General features: G+C 36.8%; 1 protein-coding gene across 2 annotated transcripts; it reads left to right on the plus strand.

Annotated features, from left to right (window-relative positions):
- Positions 1 to 924: 924 nt before the first annotated feature.
- Positions 925 to 21,838, plus strand: LOC139120616 (uncharacterized). 2 transcript variants are annotated; one of them, XM_070685136.1, is made up of 9 exons: positions 925 to 1,102; positions 1,290 to 1,424; positions 2,296 to 2,478; positions 6,843 to 7,040; positions 8,837 to 8,860; positions 9,778 to 9,894; positions 17,515 to 18,102; positions 18,928 to 19,164; positions 19,809 to 21,838. In XM_070685136.1, exons 2-9 carry the CDS (start codon positions 1,355 to 1,357, stop codon positions 19,892 to 19,894), a joined length of 1,503 nt encoding a protein of 500 aa, XP_070541237.1. In that variant the 5' UTR covers positions 925 to 1,102; positions 1,290 to 1,354; the 3' UTR covers positions 19,895 to 21,838. The 2 variants fall into 2 exon arrangements, with proteins under 2 accessions (XP_070541237.1, XP_070541230.1); XM_070685129.1 differs by having other exon boundaries at positions 955 to 1,102; positions 17,512 to 18,102.
- Positions 21,839 to 25,028: the final 3,190 nt, after the last annotated feature.

Raw genomic sequence — 25,028 nt, forward strand, 5'->3', positions numbered from 1 at the left:
AAAGCGACCCTTTTTAAATATATAATTGATTTTCGTGTATAGACCTGGTGATTTTCTTTCCTCTAATAATTTATATTATTCGACAGGCTCTAAATATTAAAGGAAACATGTTAATATTACTGCTCAAGAACAAATGCACAATTTGTGCCAAAATGTATTCCATCACGAATGAATAGACGCAGTCGAATACTCCAGAATATATATGGAATTCACATCTATAAATTACTTCCTGAAACCTATGCAGCTGTGCTATGATATATAGCTAAAGCCCGAGCACAGCTCACCGATTTTTCATGACGTCAGCATATTTAGTACTCCTCTTTTCAAACAATATTCCACTCGTTAGAAAAACGCAGTGAACGATTCACATGTGTAAAATAGTGACTTTTTAATAACGAGATTTTTTTTTAAATTCGTTGGATATTTCGATCAGGCTTTTCGTCGTGCTGATGACCAGCTTTATCTTAATTTGAATCTTGTACTGACATTTCTCAGTGACGTCATTGCAATGGCTTCATGTACACGGAACGGCTATTTGAGATACATTGAAATTTTCAAGGAAACCAGCTTGGTATTTAAATTTCACAGAACTTTAATTTTTAATCTCTGTACGATTATGGCAATGACAATTGAAGTTTCAGTACAGTTACTTTTCTATAGCAATATGCTGCGACATCGCATTTTACAATTGATGGGGCGTTGTCTTCCCTACCGCTTCACGAAGCAAAAAACACTACCACGCCTTCAAATTTACATACAAAGTAACCCTGCATGTTTTGAAATGGTAATTTAAAATGTATTTTAGCATATCATGTTTTCAGATCAGAGTTTTAGACATTTGAGGGATGAAATACGAATGATAGATGGTTTCGAACAGCTCCAAAAATAACTTCTTTTTGTTCGCTAAAGATACTTTGAAAATGGGTGATGCATTTGAATTCTTTCTTGTGGCAGATGTACCTTAGCATTCAAGGAATTTCAGTTCAACTCGACTGGATCGGCGAAATGGACTGAGTTAGTGATATTTCAAACAGAGATTCCGAAATAATTCCATTTCAAAGTTTATTTTTGACGTTTTTGTTGACTAAGAATCGAGAAAAAGGTAAGTCAGAAACAAGGTTTTCCGATTGTTTTCTGAATTCGAAATATGTTTCACCATATTTGGGACATGGTACGATTGGTTCGACCGGAGTTGGGCTTAGAGGACAATTATAGATTGAACTTAAGTTGTCGCAGGTTTCCAGATTGCACAACTCGTCTAATAGATTTTTTTCAATCTGCACTTTTAGGAATATACCTTGACAAGAAGTACCAGTATCCTTCAACAAAGAAAAGTTACCGGTAATTTTCACCAATGAGGCTCTTACTACTAAGTACCCTACTCGCCTCATTATGCTTTGCACTGGCTGATCGCAGTACCCAAGGTAAGTTCATGTTCACATTTCATAAATAAAAGTTAGTTTTCTGATTGAAATGCTGAAAATTTCATGGCAACTTTCAAGTTTTTAAACATTATTTTCTACCTATCCATTTCTCTCCATATTTACTCCTTGTTTTGCGTCAGGGGACATAATTAACGACGCCGAAAGTTTTGTGTTACATTACTTTTCTTAATTAGTCTTATAATTTTCATTTCGTCTGCCCAAATAACGTACCGTCTTTAATTCATGTTCTTGAAAGCTTAATTTTCACAGATTGTTTTCTTTGGATTCGGTTAGATTCAAGTTTTTTCCGTCTTTCCCTAAGATTGGGCGTGGCATCATATTCTTTTGAATTTAACTTATGGCTTTGACCAAAAAAATGTTACTTTAGCATAATGTCAACGTCCTTTTCTCCTATCGTTAGCATATAGTGTTTTTGTTACATTTTACATGCCATATTTCGGGCAACCCACAGGTTCCTTACGTTATCATCAATAGACAGCATGACAATTCCTGATATCCTGATATTTAACATAAAACATTTTGTGTGCAGTTAAAGACGAGCTTAAAATCAATATTATGTTTACAATCATGATGTAAAAACATGATCAAAGTAAAAACTCTCCTTTTACTTTGCTTTAAAGCAAGGAAAATGTTATGAACATTTTTAGTAGATGACACATTTAGCAAAACTAATTTGCCAGGCATTAGTATTGAGCGAATGGTTTTAATATCTTGTTTGCTCGTTCGTTTTTTCATTTCTCTTAGTTTGCCATGTCCGACAAAAAACAAGTTGACCGTTTTCACTTGATTCATTAACACACATAACGGGGAAAGTTTTAATCACTTTTCGAGTATGCTTTATATTTTACAGTGAATATTGCGCTGGGGAAAAGGGTTTGGGGAAGAGGAAAGCCTGGGCACGAATTGCTTGTCGACGGAGACCCTGACACATGTCGTGGAACAGGTTACCGAAAACACGCAACAGTGGGTGTAGATCTTGGCAGAGTGTATCAACTCCAGAAAGTACAGCTCACCCTGAACAAAAAGACAATTCGTACGTATTTCATCAGAATTGAAAAAACGACATTTTATATAATAGGAAACAGCGTTATCGTACTGGCGATATACAAATTAATTTTCATAGTCCTCTCACAATAACACAAGTGGAACTTTCATTTCGGTATACATGCACTCGAGACTTCTTCTAAAATTAAAACTGAAGAGTCGAAAGGAATTCTGGCCTATTTCAACCCTTCTCTATGACTATCTAAAGAGGAAATTCTTCCAAGAGTAAATCGTTTAAACATTTACTTAGTTTAACACATTTAGAGCAACTAAAATGTACTTAAAGTACTATCTTTATGATATCTTTATGTAACCATCTTTAACACACACACAAGCATATATATATATATATATATATATATATATATATATATATATATATATATATATATATATATATATATATATATATATATATATATATATATATATATATATATATATATATATCATAAAATACGTATGAGAAATGTGTTTACAAGGAAGAAAACAGTGTTCAATACAGAATTAGCAGGGCGATCCGGCATGTAATTAGATCGAGTGCAGATCAAAACATAGTCATAACTCACAGTTTCACAATCCACAAATTCCAATCGACAAATAAAAGATTGCTGATTCGACAAGTTTTGTTGTAGTCTCCGCCCTTAGCGCTTTTGCTGTTTCTTAATATAGAATTCACCCCAAACGAACATGTCAAATCCACAATCCTTTGTAACACATGTGACTAGTACCAAGGCCATAAAAGTTAAAAACAGGTGCGGTTACAGCCGTTTTTCCGATGCGACTGTGATTTACGACTATTAGATAGCGTCTAAGAGTATAGCTCTAATAATTACTAAAAGGTTCTTTTTAATTTACATGCAAACCAAACGTCACCAAGATTTCTTTTATTCATAATGCAAGATCTCAGTAACAAGGAAATGTATCTTGAATTTTCGTCATTTGATTCATTGACGTTGATATCAATATTAACCATCTGGTGTATGCATAAAATGATTGTCATGTGACTCCAAACGTATCACACCTGCTGCCTTCCGCTATCAATCAAACCAATAGCATATGTTCGAATTTTATGGCGATTTTATAAGAACAGGATGTGAACACATGTTGAGATCAAAAGTGCCAGAAATATATTAGTCTATTGCACATATCTAGGGTCCAAAATACTTTGAGACTGGCTGATGTAAGTTCGAAGCGGGGTCGGTCTTCCGCCAATATACCAATTTCATGACACCTACATGACCCTCGTTGTAGTTTTTGGTGGTTGCTAGTATTCAAAAGCTGACATTTTGATTCGCGATAAAATAGTGGGTGGAAATAAAAAATCGCAATTGCAGATAAACTTTTATTAAAATTTAATGAGTTACTGTTACAGAGGGTTGCACCAACCCTGTAGAACGCCAGGTCATACAAGGTGGTATGAATAACAAGATGACCAAGCCGAAAAATGTGCACGGACAACAATCATTTAATCCTGAATCGCAAAATAAAATATTTTACCGAACAATTTTGCTTTATAAAAATTACCATCGCATTAGCATCTTATCTTTTAGTGTAAATATTTGAAATAACAGAGCTTCAGGGCCTTCAGTCCAATGCATAAAAAGCAATGCGTACGAAAGAGTTCCTATAGTGTCAACAAATTATGAAGCATTTTGGAAAAGAAACGAAATAAAAATAAAAAATGTCCAAGACCTTTGAACATGGCATATAATTGGTCTTCACTCATACATGTTTTCAAATCACGTTGGACTTTCATGAACACTTGTTAGGGGCATTTGTCATCTACGTAAGTAAACGTATAGATTGTGATTTATGTCAAATGGCTTTTAAAATCGTCCGTCGAATTAAATCAAGGACAAGAAGGGAAATTGCAGTGTCGTAACCTCTTAACACCCTAATATTTCGAAATATTCAAGACCAATGCAAAATATCTTAGAAATTGGACGAATTCTTTGCATTTGAAATGACCTTTGAATACGTCATTCAGAAAATATTGCTGCATACAATAAACGGGCACCAGATGTCGAATTCGTTTGCCAAGGGTATTCCTAGGGTACTGCATTGTATTTTAAGAACATCGACCCTGGGGAGGGGTACACAGTTGCAAGAAACAAAACAAGAGATACTAGTAACAGCGTTGTCGACGCATCTCTTAGGATTATGGCCATGCTGATCCTATTGTTCTCATTGGTTACATGGCGGTAATAAGGCTCCCTGTGACTGGCAATATTCAGGAAGTCACATGACCACAAACAGATGATGTCAGAACCATTGCGAAGATAAGTCAACCCCCCCGTACTTGCAGCACTTATTGCTTCGGTTAGAACTTGCCAACATTTGACATCATTAGGTTGACATCATTGACACCATTCAATTTACAGTGTGCAACAAGAGTTACTGGTTCGCCATTGTCTGATACTAAAAAATTCTAAAAAACCACCTTGTGTTGCGAACGCCGCTGTAATCATCATTTCGTTCCTAGAAACCATCATAACCCACTGGCAGACTTTTCGTTACATGACAGTATCACTTTTTTCATAAACGATACCTTGTAATGAATTTCGCTGGCACAGTAACGTATGTCAAATTATGCCACCTTAGATCGAGTATAGTTCAAAAACGTTTGGTTTAACATGTGTATGCATGAAGGGACACCCCCTCCAACCGATCTCCATTTGATGTTATAAGCCTAAAGGTATACATAGGTCACCTGCAAAACGTTGATGAATCATCACGTGTTTAAGTAAATAAATATTTGCTCGGGCCTCTTTATTCAATCGGGCACCTATGGTGTATTTTTGTACTGACAATCATTATTTTCGAGAGATACACAAGTTATAATTTTGCAAATTGTACTATTTTCAGAGCTGTCTACGAAATTGTAAGAGTAAGCAATATCATCGTTCTAATTTAGTCGCATATATGAGTGTAAATAAGAGTATTTTCTGTGCAGAGATGGACAATTGAGTTCCCAAATGTATTCAATTGCTTTTGCCTTATGCTGAACAATTAAAGGGGGATATTTATCTTATAGGATAAAATTAACTGTTGGGATTTTTAGCATTCTGCTTTCATTGGAAAAGGTTGTTGATCCGTACTCGACAACTCCCGACTAGAGGGCAGCTGTTTTGTTAGTCCCGTTTCAAGCGAATACTTTTGCATTGAACGAATTATATAAAAAGATGAAAGCTTAACGGCAAAACGTATTTCAGAAAACACGTCAATTTTGACATTAGGAAATATAATTTCTGGACTTTGAAGACGGGTGTGGCAACAAGACTTACGTACTACAAGAATACAATCATATCAATGACCTTCTAGATATCTTTCAAAACAGTTTTCAGTCCAATCTGTACACAGTGCTCGTCTATCTTTGGAAGGCTAATCACTAGAAAATGTTCACTCGTGATGGTATTCATACCAGCTCAATATGGTTAATCTTGTTCTGATTGACTGATTGACGTATGCAAATACTATCATAAAATCATGTATCGCGTTTGACCTTACGTTACACATTCATATTTCACAAATAACTGTGAAAATTAGTTAATGCACAGATCAGCGGAAAACAGCTGTTCAAGAATGACAGATGTTGCTTCAAACGACATACCACTGTACGTCACTCTTGCCACATCTGATATGAATATATTAGGCTAACATGTAAATTATCAGCAGTCCAAGAACAGAATGGCATTGGTATTTTAATATGTGAAAAAGAAATCGTCATTTAATCAAATAGAATAGTTTGTTGGTATTTGTCAACATAAATTGAATTGTAAGGTACTGTCGATGCTTTCATTGATGTACATTTTCATATTGAGGTCTTGCTTTGGCGATTTTCCTATGGAAACTATTCGTATCATGTGCAAGTTAACTAGGTAGATGTCTTTTGGGGGCGTATTGCTTATTCTTTGTCAGGGTCCCTTCTACATTTCTGCCGTTGGCTGCGCTATACTCAGAAAGAGAGTCCGCGCACGCAGTCCTATCAATGGATGTCATATGCCAGCTTTATCGAGCACTGGAATGTGTGAATAGTTTCTTCAGCGACCAAGGATACATATATGGCAGTGTTCATTGATGATTTCAACTGTGGTCTATTTTTCAAAATACAATATTTTTTTTCTTGTAACTCATAAGTCATTCGCTTACTGCAATTACGTGCTAAATTAAATATATACGCATTAACTTACAACCGTTCTTAATATTCATGTAAAATTTTCATAATACCAACTTATTCATATGCTCAATTACGTTATATTTTACTGACAGTTACTTTTTGACTTCCTCACTCCCATTGGAACGAAACAAATCACGGCATGATAATCACTGCATGTGCTCATCATTTCGCAGGGAATTATGCGAAGGCAAGAATTCGAGCAGGAAACTTTACGAAGCCAGATAAAAACCCGGTCTGCTTCCTTGCTAAAGGAAAAAACAAAGGCCTTGTCTTCGGTAAACCTTGCGAAGCAGTGGCAAGATATGTGTTTGTGCAAAAAGTAGGGCGTTGGAGATCGTTATCTCTGTGCGAGATTAAAGTCTTCGCCGAAGGTAAGTACTCACTTTGAAGGGGAGTCACGATACTGTGGGATTCTGAGCATTGGCAGTTAAGGCAGTATGCACCTACAAAGTGAGAGACTCAAACTTTTGCTCAAACTTTCCGCAAGGGCTATATCAGCTATTCTCTTTCAAAATCAAGAATAAAAATCGGGGAAGTCCGTGCAGATTGTGGTACTAGAAAAACAAATTACCAAAGATTTACCCTTATTTGAAATTCAAAATGGTCACCATCCCTGTGTTAACTCTATGGAGAAAAATAAAATTTTCGATTTTCATAAAACTAAGATGGTGAAAATTTTGTTACTCTAAGCGCTTCAACACGAGCACCCACTAGTGGTAGATCAGAAAGTGCTGGAAAAGTTTGAGAGTCCAAATATCTGTCCTCGAGGCGCTTTCTACCCTAACATTTCATGCATGGAATATAATCAATACCGTCCAACCACTTTGACTCTTGGATTATGGCACCGTCTAAAACGCAAGTTAAGTTCACTGACAGAGAACAGTTAGCTGCTCTAAATCCAGAAGACATTATAGGCCTTATGTTTAAAATAGTTTTGATCTTACTATAGATACACAATAATTTATGAACCTTTTATCGGGACCTAGCTTCTACGCACTCCAAATTGTGGTTTTTAAAAATAAATGACCTCACCACGACTCCCCTTCAACATACATTATAGCATACTTCCCTTAAATAGCGATGGGTGTCTTAATGTTCCATCGATGAACGTGTTTTCCAACAGCGTAGGGCTATTTGTAAAATTTAAAAACTTCACTATTTCAACACAAGGTTACGTGTTAGCCTATACATTGCTGCCAGGAAAGTATTTTATGGCCATTCAAAGAGAATTCAGACTAACACGATTGGAACTTATTTGGGTGAATAGGATCTAACAATTTTCAAAATTTATCATAATTGTTAGGCGACCTATAGCTGAAAGTTGCAATATTGCGAATAGCCTATAAAAACAGGTGTATTGCAAAAAAGAAAAGAAGATGAGCTTACATTTGCTGATTAAACCAACATTACTACACCAGCCAATTATCCAAAATTAGTTTCAATTGAGTTGACTGTAAATTGTCTTTGGATGTGCAAATATGAGAATTTTAAAAAGACAGGCAACATGGTTTAAGTGATAAGTATCGGTGTTCTAAGTATACAAAGCATTGATAAATATTGTATATGTATTTATCAGTGTCAATTTGGACAATAGCTTTGTAAACATTATGTAATTTTAAAACTCATAATATTAATCAAAACCTGGACCCTCTCATCCAATTTCTCTCTATTGATGTCCTTTGGTTTGGATCAAACAATCGTGATATCGATGGAAGGGTTACAACCGAAAAAAATATTTTTAAAATCTTATTTGCTTCCTCGATTTCACGTAGATTTGCTGTAGAAAACCTACGATACAATTTCCATAATCATTCCTTATGAGATAACTTCGTCTTTCAAAACTACCAACCTAAGCGTAGGATAGAATGGGATTTCCTCCGATGTTGATTTAAAAATCGACAAATGATTAATTGTTATAATCTTTGATTTGTAGAAGGAATTCGCTACCTAGGAATTTGCAAATGAAACAGGTCTTCCTGGACCATATTAGGTGATATTAGCGAAAATACCGAAGCCAATTTCTTCATTTCTCGTTCATAAACAAGTATTGCTTTATCAACTTGATAATCTGTAAATCCGTGAGTTGCCAAATAAAGAAATGCTTGATCACAACGATTTCTTTAAAATGTTGTAAAAAGATTGATTTTCGTTGTTATCATTTCCACAGAGGCTGATGTAGAGGCAGCTAAAGGTAGGTCACTATCTCACCATCGCCTTGACAAATTGTTATTTAGCTTAAACAGTAAAACTTTCTGACGATATTAAAATATTTAATTAAATACTTAGCGCCAACAAAGTCAATAAAATATTTCGTTGGTTTGTCTGTTTGAAATAAAAACAATGGGGATTTTTCCAGCATTGTATGAGGCCACTTGCGAATATCGTGTACTGCATACATACATACATACATACATACATACTACATACTACATACATACATACATACATACATACATACATACATACATACATACATACATACATACATACATACATACATACATACATACATACATACATACATACATACATACCACACACACACACACACACACACTACATACATACATACATACATACATACATACATACATACATACATACATACATACATACATACATACATACATAATACATACATACATACATACATACATACATACATACATACATCATACATACATACATACATACATACATACATACATACATACATACATACATACATACATACATACATACATACTTACATACATACATACATACATACATACATACATACATACATACATACATACATACATACATACATATACATACATACATACATACATACATACATACATACATACATACATACATACATACATACATACATACATACATACATACATACATACATACATACATACATACATACATACATACATAATTACATACATACATAATTACATAATTACATAATATACATACATACATACATACATACATACTTACATACATACAATTCTCCTTTGGATCATTTGTCAGTCTATTAATTCTTTTATTGATTTTTTTTACCTTCGATCTATTCCTATGTATCGTTTCTTTGTCATCCTTACCACACAGAGGCACAACCACAGACAGTAACACCCTATTTTGTCACTTGGCCACCAACGTCTGCGCAACCAACGTGGGCGGAATACACCTGGTCTCAAGAACCAACCTCCGTGACGACTGGGATAGGTATGTTAAATAATACATACTTCTTGTGTTCCAACGGTACTTTTTGTGCATCTTCCCAAGAATTCTCTAAGGAAGAGTTATTGTACTTTATAGAAGAGTAAAATGTGATAGCAGTGCTTCATAATAACCATTCTCAGGCCGAGCCCGTGGGCTCTTACAAGTTTTACAATATCACGATATTTTAGATACAGATATGTGCTCCTATTAGAATTGTACGTCGTGCGGAACCGCCAAAAGAGCGAAAAAACTGTGTGCATTATATATTTAGCCAAACTATTGACGGAGGCACATACTTACATCTTTCTCTTCATAACGTAGTCGCTCGCTGTTGTGAATTCACAAATAAGTCGATTGTGTAATATATTGGTAAGTTGAATGCAGTTTTCGTGTCAGCAACGGCAAAATTCAATTCAACCGATCAGGCGTAGCCTGCTCCAAAGTGTGCAATGACGCGCTTAAGTTCGAATCTTTTTTGAGAGAACAAGCTTATGTACAATACGTTTGTTTTCATGCCCTTTATGGCGTTTCCCCATGTCAATCATGCAGAAATACACTGAACTTGTATTTCGCCGTTTGCATGAGGGCGCTGTAGGGTTTGCAGAAACAAAACAAAGACGCCTAACCTGTACTGTATGCAAAAGTCTGACTGATTGGTTACAAAGATGCAAAGTCAGTTTGCTTCTTCGCAACCGCCAATCGCGCAGGCTGCAAGCTTTAAATTTAATGAACAAAAATAGATTCGATCAAACAAAATGTCACACTCTGTTCCTCGCCATGTTCGTCAATTTTTTTAGGGTTTTGGGGTTTGTTTGTTAGAGAGTTCCTTCATGTTTGTGTAGCATAATGTGATGGATAATACACTCTTCGATGACCCAAAACATTGTTGTCCATTACGTCTTTCATTTACACGGGGTGGTCTCTGCCTTATAGACTCGAGTATTAAAAATACACTCTTGAATAAAAAATTACCAATTTTACTCCTCTATCAGTAAGTTTAGCGAGGCTTCTTGACGAGCAGTATTGAAAAGCTCTATCACTTGTCCTTAAGCTGGATGCATCGGCCCTGGAACTCTCCATTAAATTGTGTTACTTTGTCTTGTAAAACCAATTGTTGAATTCAGTGATTACGCTTGAAGGATAAGCTCTATCAGGTATCGCAAGTTGGTAGATAAATACAATGTCTCTCTTCGACAAATGATCACTGATGGCATCGGTGACATTGGGCCTTAGTTAGTGACCACTGCCTATCTGACTTATAGATTGATATATGGCGGGTGCCACATGTGGGGCAGGATGCGCTTACTATTTTCGAAACACCTGACATCACTTCTTGCTCTTCTGGCCAGAGGTCCATATATCTTTCTTTCATGAATATGACTTTGTTTGTGTACCGTCTATTTACTGTCTGTTCTGTGCTGTTTTGTGTCTATGTTTACAACTATTGTCTTGCGAATGCTGACCTACTGTCATTGGATTATGGATTGGTATGATTGCGATTATTCAGCAATGTCTTCCAATAATGCCGCAAAACACTCGTTGATCAAGGCATTCCTGTCACTATTGTTTAACCATGAGATTGCAACAGTTATTTTAATGTTTTGCCCAAACTCTACTCAGATTTGTGCCTTTTTCAGTAGTTAAAGGGGAAGGGGTTGTAACCTTAGATAATATTTTCTGATTATTTTCGCTTGGGTTTATGTTTCCTTTTATCTTTCTAGATTATGTTGAAATACTTAACAACCATGACAACGCAATGAATTGACTCTATTATACAAGGTTGGCAAATAAATACAATTATCATCTATATCATTGAGTATTACAAATGTCATAAACATGCTGTGTTGATTGCTGGAACACTCGGCAATTATTTTGATTAAGGAGGTTACAAATGGGGAAAACGAGCAAAATAGTGAAAAGTACATCTAAACTTACAGTTAATGAATCTTTAAATGTAGAAATTTGCAATCAATGGCTGCAATTCAGTGTTTTCCCAGACTATAGTGGAATGAAGCAGCGTCAGTGTAGCAGATTTTCCAGGGTTGTACTTTAGTTTAGTCTATAGACAGGCGGGGAAGGACAGAAAGGAGGAAATATCCGAATTATACCCGCCATTCCAAGTACCTATTGACCATAGCAATGCATATATAACACTAACAAAAAAGGTACTCCGAGTTAATTGCTTGACATGTGCATGTTTTTCGTATTAACTATCACAACTGGAGTTCTGATGATTCTACAGTAGCAGTCAATAGAGCTGCGTTGAAGCAGCTGTCTCCTCATTCTTCAACTGTTGAATATCCTCGATAAAAAGGTATTGTAAAACGGCGCTTGAATGGAAAACCCTCACCTGTATAATATGAATGTACAGCATGTGGAATATGATAGCGTCTCATTTTGTTGGTGCGTATGGCATAGTATTAAATTGCTCTTTTCGGCTGTGATTATATTTAATACAAATCATTTTGTGCTCACATGTGGCACTTTATGAGTAAGGGTAGATCATAATAGCTTTGGAGGGGTCAAAAAGGGAAAAGTTTTCAAAGCAAAAATTGCTCAAAGTTGGGGGCCATTCTGCACTTTACGTAGCGTTCAGGAAAAAACCTGCGAAAGTTTGCAAAAGAGCACGCACACCATAGAAAAATCCGCAAAATAGTGAAGTTGTGGAACACAAAAAGTATGCATGTCGCCTCCTGCCATTCCTAATATCCAGTGGTTCATTCCTTAAACGAAGATATTTTCCTCACTGCTAAGATACACCAATAAACACGTCTGCATTACCCCTATTTGTGTCTCGATTTGCTGCCTCTGTTAACAGCAAAGACATAAGTAAAACGTCTTCTTGACAAGGTTGACATTTTTTCTTGCCAGCCATGAAACGCTAAAACTGATGTGTCTTAAGGTAGAACGCACCTCGGGGACAGACATTCGGACTCTCAAACTTTTACAATTTTCTTCTGATATACCACATGTGGGGGTTCATTTTAAAGCTCTTTGTGAAAGAAAACTTTTCACCGGCTTAGTTTTTCGAAATTCGAAAATTTTTATTTTTCTCCATAGAGTTAACACAGGGATGGCGGCCATTTTGAATTTCAAATATCAGTAAATCTTGGGTAATTTGCACGGTGACCCCTGATTTTTATTCTTGATTTGGAAGAGAATGGCTAACAGATTCCTTAAGGAAAGTTTGAGCAAAAGTTTAAGTCTTTCACTTTTGAGGCGCATACTACCTTAAGCAATTACGTAAATTCATTTAGTTCGCTTTCTGCCAGATGTGGGAAATACACTCAAAACAATGATAACACTCTACTGAGGTCACCATCACAGCCATAATCCACACAGGAATACGTCGTGATTAACCATATTTTCATAACAGAGACAGGATTGATTAGGTTATACAATTTTCCGTATAAAATGACAGTTATTAAATGCAAAATGAAAGTGTAAATGCACAATAACATGTTTTATGTAACCTTATATCCTGTTTAGGGTTCTAAGTTGATCGTGGCGGTGACACACTAGGGAGAGGGACTGGGTAGCCAGTCTCAGCACGGTGCTATGCACATAGCAGCAAAATGCAAAAGTTAAATTTACTGTATTTATGGCCAACTCTTGCACATCCTAAAGGAAAAAGAGACGCCGCAGTTTAATATAGACATCCTTGTCATATCAAGATTGAATCTGATCTCAATATGCTGAATTCAGGACCGATAACCACGTTATGCATATGTTGAAGTTTTCAGAGCCTTCATAATGATGGGCCGCAGGTTCTTGAAGTGTGAGGTCAGGGGCTGACTTGCGCGGTGAAATGTCTCCGTAGGATTTGCTTCGTCGACATGATTGTGAGTTTTCATTTAATGTTTATAGTACAGCGTCTCTATGGTTTTGAGAAAGATCACAACTTCGTTGTGAGTTTTAACGAAAGTGGCATTAAATTAGTTATTAAAACTAATGTCGAAATCACTCGCCGAAAGTACTGGAAGACTGAAGAGTGCTTTTGCCATTCTAAGTAGTGGTACTATATTATCCTAAAGGTGTGTTTTATTTCTTCACCGTGAAAGGCACAGCAGAGACGTAGAAAGGAAGTTGCCTAGTTTCGTTAGGTGTATTATGCCTGCAAGTTTGAAAGTGTAAGTATGCTTGACACTCTCAGCGGTTACCGGGAAGAACAAACCAAACGACATTAAGACATGAAACAACGGAATACATGCATACAACACATTAAAACAATGTTTATTATGTGTGGTAAACCTCAGTACTCTATCAAGTACATAAAAGTTCTCTTCATCCACTGTGAATGAGCAAAACAGACAAGTTTCGAACAAATCACTTGTCCTTCATCAGTGTCCACACTTGATCTGACAGAAAGATCCAAATGCAAGCAAGAGGTGTGAACACACACGAGGTGTGAAAACGTTCCATTGTGACAGAAAATGTTTTAAATGTGAACATTACACTGTTCACTGACTTTCAGGATGTCACAATAGATTGGCGGTATCTCTTATTTTCCAACACTAGCGTTGAGTGGTTGATTGTATTTGTTAATGTACATGGCCTCTAAGAATCTTCTTTTGTCAACATGTTGTCCTTTATCGATGATTTTGACTGACAAAGAAGACAATTCTGGAGGTTTGAAATTTGCTGCCGAATGGCTGATTGATCGTTTTTCTTGTGTTCTTCAAAGCGTTCCCTAAGGGGTCTGCTGGTCTTCTCTATGTAAAAGGCATTGCACCCGCGGTGTCGCACTGTCTATTTCGCAGATGACATCTTTCATGTTATCTTTCTGGTTTTTTATCTTTCGGTTGACCAAGATATCTCTAAGTGTGTTGCTTCTTTTAAAGTATGTCTGTATTCCTTTCTTTTGTAGTGTATTCCTGATTCTTTCACTGGTGCCTTCGATGCACGATGAAACCTTTGCTGTTACTGTGTTCCTAGTTGATGGTTATTTGATTGTTTTGGTCAAGTTGATGGTATTTGACTTTGATCTAGCCAATGTCGGAAAACCATGGCTCATATGATCAAACTCTTTCTTTTTATAATCTTGATTTGTGCATACGGCTTCTGCCCTATGGAATAGTGACCTCGGTACTGACAGTTTTGTATTTAGTGCAATGAATACTACTCCATGTGTAGGTATAGATCGTTATGTGTTTGCTTCCTGTATACTATAGCCTTCACCTTCCTGTCAACTAGTGGGGTGATTTAGTTTCTACGAAAAGGATGCTTCCAATGGCTTCTGGTTGCTCCATGGTGAATTGTATGCGGCTATCTCCACTTTAGTCTATAGATGTAATGATGGAACTCATTCACTTTGTCCTTCCTTATTGTTGTGTTGGTATCATCAACATATCTGCACCACCAATTTACTTAGGCAAGCGCCTCTTTTCGAACAATTACATGTATAGATTGGCGACAATTGGAGATATCGGTGAACCCCTTGCGGCACCATGGCATCGACGATAGAAATTACTGTTGTAATCGAAAAACGTGTTGTCGAGACAGAATTCTAAAAGTTTGCAGATACTGGCAGTTGACGTCGTGGTTCCATTCTAAAGGATGTCATCATCTTGTAGCCGTTGCTGGGCACACTTTAAAGCCCTCTCTGTGGGTATAGAAGTAAACAGGGCACTGCCATCAAAAGAGACAATTGCGTAGTCTGATGGATGTATTTGTTTTCATTTTTATTGACGAACCCAGTGGTATGTTGAATTTGTTGTGTGGTGATTTTCCCACTAATGGACCAATAATTCTTGCTAGTTCTATGGCAGTGTTATATGTGTGCAATATTCCGGAGCGGTACATCTACCTTGTGTATCGTTGGTAGACCACAGAACTTTGGGGTAGGTGTAGATCTCCTAGCTGGTCTTAGTTTGTTGTAAACATGGTCTAGTAATTCAAGCTTGTATTTGATGGCTTTTAAGATACTGCAAAGTTGGCGTTGAGACTTTATAGTAGGATCATTTTTCAATTTCTCAAAGGTATTTGTGACTCTTAACATCTTATTAATTTTGCCTTTGCAGTCCTCAGCGTCAATAACTACTATTGCGTTACCCTTGTGAGCTGTAAAACAAAGTCTGGGTTTGTTTTCAACAAAGTTGTTCTTTACTTGTAATATTGGAACTTGGTGGTTTTGCTTTCTCCGTTATCCGGAAAATGTCACCTCTTACCTTGTCAGCCTCAGGTTGCTGAAGTTTTGCTGATACTGTTTTTAAGTTAAACGATGTATTGCTTTATGGGTGTTGACTAGGAGTTATTGCAAACGTTGTCCCCTTGGGAAGTAATTAACGTTCTGCTGATGCCAGTTTCTGCGTACTTAGATTTTTCTTGGAATGTTACCTCTCTGTGGGCTGGTGTTTCTTGACCTTTTTCAATAGACATTGAAGTCTGTTTTTATGATTGTCCCGGATGGATTTGAAGACATTCTCTGTTTGAACATTCAGCATTATGCTGACCTGATCCTGATGTTCATCACTCAAGTGTTCTTGCCACATCTGACCATATTCTGTCTTTTTCTGCCATTGTTTAATGTGTTGAGATCTTGCATCTGAGTATTTCTGATGACATCCATTTCCCGTACTGAACTACTTTTGAAGTTGACTTTGGCGCTAACTGGTGTCACGTGCTCAATTAAACATCTCAAATTGAAGACTGTTGATATCCTCCACTTTCCTGATTTTCCTTAGAATAGCTTTTTCGTATGACTGGACTGTCTTATGATACCGTGTATATTAATCATGGAAGCATAAACATTGAAGTACAGAAAAGCGATCTTTTTCAACTGTGAATAAGCAAAACAGACATGTTTCTAACAAATCACTTGTCCTTCATCAGTGTCCACACTTGATCTGACAGAAAGATCCAAATGCCGGTTTTTAACAGCTGGAGGTGTGAACTCATACGAGATCTAATATCACATACCACCCTTTGTCTTGGACTTAGGCTTTTTATGTAGTATTTGGCTTCAATTCTGGTGTTGTATTTTAAACCTCTCTTGTCACTGCAGTACCGTCTCTGTTTATTTTTGTCAAAATATAAAATGAATTATTATTACTATTGTTATTATTGTTGTTGTTGTTTTTGTTGTTGTTAATGTTGTCTTTAGTGTTTTGTTTTTGTGATTGTTGTCATTGTCTTGTTGTTACAAGTGGCATAGACACACAACTGCATTCCCTTTTTATCACTTGACACTCCTATCATGAAATTTTTGCCGCAACTATAGATTTATTTGAATGGGGTTTTGAAAATTCTGATATTTTCAACGCCAAAGTGGCTGCCTTTGAAACAAATGGCATTAGAGTGATCAATTTGGTTAACTGTGATCCAAGAAACCTGTATTTGGAAATGTTGAAGCAATAATTTCTCAAAGCTATTTTCAAATCGATTTGGCAAAAATTGACACTTTCAGCTCGACAATGATTGCTATGGAAATAAGTGGCATAGACGTGGACATTGCATTTGGTGTTTTCAACTCTAGATACTTCTTTTGAGAACGTTATTAAGTAATCAAAGAATTTTTCTTGGGTATTTGAAAAACTTATATTTGCAGCTTCTAACTGTTACCATGGTAACACGTTGTAAAAACATCATTTCATAATACTTGATTTAATTATCATTATCGAGCAGGGGAAACTGGCGAAGGATTTGTCCCAACCACTGAGGGCGTGGTGCCAACGACCGAGGGAGTGATACCCACCACCGAGGGAGTGATACCAACGACCGAAGGAGTGATACCCACCACCGAGGGAGTCATACCAACCACCGAAGGAGTGATACCAACCACCGAGGGAGTAATACCAACCACTGAGGGAGTGATACCAACCACTGAGGGAGTAATACCGACTACTGAGGGAGTAGTTCCGACCACTGAGGGAGTGTTTCCGACCACTGAGGGAGTGAATCGAACAACAAAAGGAGTGATACCAACCGAGGGAGCGGTTCTGACCACAAAAGGGGTGGTTGCAACCACCCAGGGAGTGATACCAACTATTGAGGAAGTGGTTCCCACCACCGAGGGTATGGTTCCAACCACCGAGGGTGAGGCTCCAACTGCCGAAGGCGACGATGAAACCACCGACGAAGAAATTCCAACTGCGGAAGAAGAAGAGGAACAAACTGATGAAGAAGCTGAAACAGAGCAAGAGGCGGAAGTTGATCTTGAAGTAGCTGAAAGCTCATTTAGTGAACTTGAAGTCTCAACCGTACCAAATGAAGGTAAGAGAAACAGTGCTACTGTTTAGAAAAGATGGTGTTACAAACTTGACCTTCAGGCTATCTGACAACAAAACACAAACGCCCATTTGCATTCATTCTTAAATATATGTACATGCACAAGAAGTAAAAATACTGACATACAGATGCATAAATCACCATACTTACAAGTTCGTACATACATGCATGCATGCATGCATGCATGCATGAATACATACATACATACATACATACATACATACATACATACATACATACATACATACATACATACATACATACATACATACATACATACATACATACATACATACATACATACATACATACATACATACATACATACATACATACATACATACATACATACATACATACATACATACATACATACATACATACATACATACATACATACATACATACATACATACATACATACATACATACATACATATCGGTATTCGTATTTCTGAATTTCATTGAAAATTGCTATACATCGTATTACAAGTCTATTCGTCGGTCACACTTAAAAAAGTGTCCTTTTATTAGTAAGAGACGAAGTAGTAGTAGTAGAGATGCAGTAAAACTTACGCAATTCTTATTTTATTTGATTTTGAACATGACATAAGTCAAATGATTATGTCCATGTGCCTGTTCAAAATTAAATAAAATAGAATAAAAATTGTACATGACATAATCAATTAGCCTATGCTATAATATTGAGGGGATAGCAAGTAAACTGTGAAAATCCATTACCCTTCATGGGCAAGTTAACATACTCTACGTTTTCATGGCATTGTATCTGTATCTACCTGCTACCAAAAGGCTGTGAGTTGCCGAACTTCGTAAAGAACATGGCCGAGGGTCATCACGCATCCCAGATCTCCACGGACGGAGGGAATCTAGCCCAGAAAGCAGTTGACGGGATACCAGACGGCCACCTTGAGGACAGACAATCGTGCAGTATGACCAACAGAGAATACCAACCCTGGTGGAAGGTCGACCTTCAAGAGTCCATCTATATCTATCAAATTGTGTTGATAAACAGGATCGATTGCTGCAGTAAGCAAGGTTTTGCTATCCTTTGGTTGCCATTTACCGCAGCTTGTAGAATTCCTGCTGCATGGTGGACGTTCTGAAACCAATAACAAAAATATATACGTTATAGCGTTCATGACAAGACAATAAACAGACACATTACTTGTCTGAATCTTTGCACGTTCTTCTGAAATGTCATAAATAAACTTTGATCTCCAAAGTTATCAAGACTTGCATAGAATATGTGTACGTTAAATACCTTCTGTATGTGGTGGCGTTTGCTTTATAAGTAAACATATGCCTATCGTACCTTGTATCTCTACATCCTGGCATTAGAACGTGATATCCTGAGAGGGATGTTAAGTGTAAAAAAGAGTTTTACTTTTGCCAAAAGCAATTTATTCACGTGACAGGACACTAACAAAAGATCGGAAATCCTGACAGGGTAAACGAAATTCATGCCCTGTTTACGCTAAAAAGATCATAAAATCAGGTAAGGCAAAACAAATTGCGTCACCCCATCGAGAAAGTATGGAATCCCCTAGGGAACGTTTATGGAAGAAAAGATACTAGATAGATATGATATTTTTATCTCACAAAAAATGCCCCATATGGGCTCTCGTAGAAAGATGTACATCTCATCAACTAATTTGATATTCTATCTGAAGGTAAGCGACTCAAAAATGCCGAAATTCGCATCGGGGACAATGAAACTTTGAAGACACCCGATCTGTGGCACAGTCAAGGGGCATGAAGCCAAGAGAGCTAACATCACCATTGTATGCGGCTGTGACGTTCCAATGAAAGGACGATACGTCAGCATTCAACTTATAGACAGAACAAACATTCTGCAACTCTGCGAGGTCGTTGTGCTGGGAGCGGCATAGAAGGCGGTGTTTTGTTTATCGTCAAACCCTTCATAATCGGGATTCGCCCAAACTCATCGTTATCAACAGTAAATGTGGACCTGTTCAAAGGGAATCGGGATGAACAGGTTAAGACAACAATCACACAATTAACATGTCGGAGTGTGGATTTATTATAATATTACCTTTAAACAAATAAGGTTAGAGTGTCATCGAGTGTAAACTTACCATATGCTATTACTATAAAGATAGATACCATATTTTAATGGAGTATGTGGTACTTTCTCCGTTGGAGTCGCACTAGATGAACGAGCACACAATAATTTGGGTCCATATTTTTGAGAAAATAGCTGGCATTCAAAATTTGTATTTGAGGGCGAAGGCGGTTGAAAACGGGTTCTTCTTTTGTGACTCTGAGTTTTCTATACATAATAAATAGTTTCACATTGTTTTAATCACGATTTCAAATGGCAAGCTGTAGACATCATTAAATTGTGCTAATATATTGACCGTTATGATGGACGTTTATTGACATAGATGTGTACTTTTATGGATTCGAAAGTAGATATTATGATCAAAATATGCCCCACTTCACAAATATATCTTACCCATAATCTACATCAATTGCTTCAGTCTTTGTTATGTTGTTTGTTTGTTTATTTTGTTCACGATAGGAACTAGACATCTGCATTTATTTTCGGTTATAAATGTACATTAGTTTACAATAGTTTCTCAAGGCATGAGCATGCATCTTATTTCTCATAACCAAAGCAGTGATATTGTACAAAGGCATAGGGCTCCATGCATGGCATATAGGGACATTGCACACTTCCATGTATTTGTAAGATAGCAGAAATAACGACTTTCCAAGAAGGCTGACATAAGAGACTTAAGATATATACTGAGTTTAGATGGCGCCAAAAATTATAGCTTTCAAAACGGCGTACACTTAAGCATGACAACAAATCTCGCATGTGCCACTATAATTCAGCAATAATGTACCCCTCAAAGCTCATAATGGATGAAAGCAAACTTTGCACGACATAATGTAAGAGGCGAAGCCGAGTATATCATGGGGTGCAAAGTTTGTGTGAGTCCATTATGGGCTCGGAGGGGGTACATTTTGTTATTATTTTGTAGTTTTGGCAATGCCAGTGTCTTTGAAGACGTAAAAGACATCTTGGGCCACAATGCTGAATAATCGAATACATTACAAGTAATAAGGTATAACGTCACAGAATTCATTGGTATTGACAAAGCTATAATATAATGATAATTATTCGAAATTCTGTTAGGTGAGATTTTTGTAGAATATAGAATTTAGGCAAATTCTCAACATTAAATGATAACTATGCCCAAATTATCACCTCCAAATGCTACACCAAACGACAAACTGTGGTGTCTTAAAATTATTTCTAAAGCAAATTTCTACACACATTTACGGATATTTGCAACTTCTGAAGGGTTCAATGGTGAAAGAAAGTTACCTCAATATATGTATTGATTCAAAAATGTTCATATATGATTTTTTACTATCTAATGCATGTCAATAATTATAATATGGCGCTCCAATTGATATGCTTGCACATCTGAGGGTAATTCAGTAAATTTCATGCGGGTATTATAATTTCAATGTAAACTGTTTTGCAAAATTTTTACCATTATTGGTTTTTTTTGTGTGTTTTTTTCGTGTTTGAGTTTCGTGTCATTTTGATGGGTTCACTGGTAAATAGTACGAAAAACGGGATACCTGTTGTGTATTGACGGCAATGTGTCACCACGGTATAAATAATGAAAAAATAAAGAGATAAAATGGAAACTGACAAAGGAAAGAGGACGTTTGGCTCATATCTTGATAGCGACGACAACTAGATTCATTCATTTATTCATTCTGAAATTTGGTACAGACAGCTTATGTGTACATTACTTTCCAACGACAGACAGCTAACAGCCGTTGCATCAATACTTCACTGTAAATACATAACATGACAACGATACTGAACAAAAGGGCCGCATCCCTCCTCGCCGACCGGCTCAGGGGAACAGAACAGATATGTTTTAAATCACAGACTTATAACAAGCAATTTTGCATCCTCGGAGCACTGAATGCAATTCAATCACAGACTCGCATCATCGCTCCTCGCTCCTCTCGGTCCCCTCGGTCCTCACGGTCAAATTAAGTGAGGTGACATCAAATATGATTACAACTTGAAACATTAGTACAGTAACGATGGTAAGAGTTGACGCTATTGTGCGTTATGCATATGTTGAACGCTTTGAATGGACACGGGTTTATTTACTTCTTTATGTGTAGATATATTTAATATTCTCTATTCCTTTATTTATCTATTCATTATAATTTTTTTTATCTGTTCATTTATGTATTTATTCATGTGTAGTATCTTATCTATATAATCTTCTGTCCTTCACTATGCTGGAATCACATCTAAATTGATGTAACTTCGATAGCATTTTAACGATAAGAAACAAGTAATCCCAAGTTCATGTACAAAATGCATAAAATTCCTGAATAATGATATTTATTCTTTTAATAGTGTGTGTGATTTTCGCTTCAGGAGCTGCGTAAATTGAGGTCAAGCTTCTTTGTTAAGGGTCGCATTATTAATATATCGATAAATCTGAGACCAGCAGATATACTTAGTCAGACGGCCGGTCAGACAATAATACAGATTAATAAAGATCTCGATTAACCATGCTTTAGATCGATAAATAAGTATTTTGAACTATCCAATCTATTGTAACCTATGCGAAACCGAGACAAAGATTATTTGTATTATCAGACAATCATAGTAATGAAGTCTGAAATGGCAATTTGCTATGTACAAAATTAAAAATGTGGGTAATAAAATCCCTCACTAATGTTCAAAAGCGTACAAAATATACTGCCACAAACCGTTAAAACAGTTGCTTTTGTCTTTCTGTGATAGCTGTCTTATTGAATACGGACAAAAGCGTCGGTGCTCTGTCAAAATGTTTGACATTGAAATTTGTAATGCCGGTTGACACCTGTGCTCTGTGCTGAGGTTTCTGCAATTCGATCAAATTTGATGTTTGACAATTTATTTTCAAAGAACAATCTGTCGATTTCTAGAACGGAGTATTTCTAAACTACTGAGCATAAAGGGAATTTGGAAAATCTATCCATCTATCTATCTGTCAATCTATCAATATCTATAAATTATCTATAAACAGACCTCTAAACAGACATATAAATGTACCCTTATCCCTCATCCCTCCATTCATCCATCAATCCATCCATCCATCCATCCATCCATACATACATACATACATACATACATACATACATACATACATACATACATACATACATACATACATACATACATACATACATACATAACATACATACACACACACACACACACACACACACACACACACACACACACACACATACATACATACATACATACATACATACATACATACATACATACATACATACATACATACATACATACATACATACATACATACATGCATGCATGCATACATAGATACATACGTACGTAAGTATGTATGTGCTTATATACGTAAGTGAGTACATACGTACGCGTTGACATTATAGTTCGTCAGACCAATAGCCTGTAACCGGGCCTCAAGGGCAGCTACCTATTCTATGTTCTTGTCAATGTGACTTGTCCTGTTCTTGTTCTGTCCTGCAAAGAATTACCATGTGACATCTTATAAGTATGATTATTCATATACAAGTATGATTATTCACTTCAGTCGACCTCGCTTTTAGATCCGTGCTTCAATTCATCTTACCAATGCACGACAACATCCCGTGACAATAGGACACTCTGACGGAAAGACGTATCAGAATGACTGTTGTCATGGAGACGCTTTTCATTAAACCCCATGTGAATGCGCACTGTCTCAATTTTGTATCAATTCATGTCTGCCCACAATACGTAGATTCTGTGTCCACACTGATGTCAGCACTGCTAGATAGAAAGTGATGTCACCCGAGGCGTTTTACTCTCGTCTTCTCTCATTCCCCTCTGCGTGGGATTTTGTAGATGCCCTACTTACTCTATTGAATTACAATGCGTGAAGAATGCCTACGACGAATTCTACTGCATATCATACCCCTCCAAGTGGGCACACTGATCTTTGACGAAATCACCGAACTTGAGATCACAGTAAGCACTAACCTGGGTCTGAATGTAAACTATACTTTTCGTAAAATACGCTGTGTAATATGTGGGCGTATCAATGTCAACGTGAGCGACCATGTCTTTCTTACATCTGGCAATGCACGTCAACAACCATTTAGGATGATATCTCGCCCAAAAGGCTAAATATAATCAAAGAGTTTGACTTTTCAGACATGCTGTTTTGGAACACGTCAATGTCCGCAATCTGTATACGGAAATTACTTATCGAACAGGGCAAATTAAATACGAATGTATGAATTGTAATCATTAACAGGTAGCGATACGAAATATTTGCCAATATTTGATTAAACAAATATCGTTTATGTAATTGTTATACCTGTCCACAAAAAGAACTCAAATTAAATATGGAGGTTTTATCTAAGTTCTGACAATGTAATTTGCCTGCGCAATTACAATGGTGCCGTTTAAATTTACATCACTATTAAGGTGTGAGAATCACGGCATCTGCGGCGTGAAGGCAAGTGTTTCAGGCGACCTCGAAGGTCACAGATAAATATTTACTAGTTATAGCTTAACTTGACTTCTCTCTGCCTGATTATGATAACTATCAATGTCATGCGTAGGTAGCAAGAAGCCAAAACAGAATTTTACGGGATCGGACGGGTATCATTTTGAGCACTTTCTCCGCGGCTCCTACTGTTGACGTCATGGAAATGACGCATGCGTATTGTGTGCCTATATGCGGGGAAAACACTCCTCGCTTGCAGATTGATGAAGCGGTCGTTCGGGAGCACTCGTACGATACACAGCCGTTTCCCTGTGAAGATTTGGACTTGAGTTTTAATTCTAGTATCTTTCA

Source organism: Ptychodera flava, chromosome 2, assembly GCF_041260155.1.
Source record: "Ptychodera flava strain L36383 chromosome 2, AS_Pfla_20210202, whole genome shotgun sequence".
NCBI lineage: Eukaryota > Metazoa > Hemichordata > Enteropneusta > Ptychoderidae > Ptychodera > Ptychodera flava.

Bases quoted from the DNA above. Each gene is read 5' to 3' on its own strand.
- LOC139120616 (XM_070685129.1), top strand. From the start codon at position 1,355: ATGAGGCTCTTACTACTAAGTACCCTACTCGCCTCATTATGCTTTGCA. The intron at 1,425-2,295 runs GTAAGTTCATGT...TATATTTTACAG, and splicing joins GGCTGATCGCAGTACCCAAG to TGAATATTGCGCTGGGGAAA. The intron at 9,895-17,511 runs GTATGTTAAATA...ATCATTATCGAG, and splicing joins CTCCGTGACGACTGGGATAG to CAGGGGAAACTGGCGAAGGA.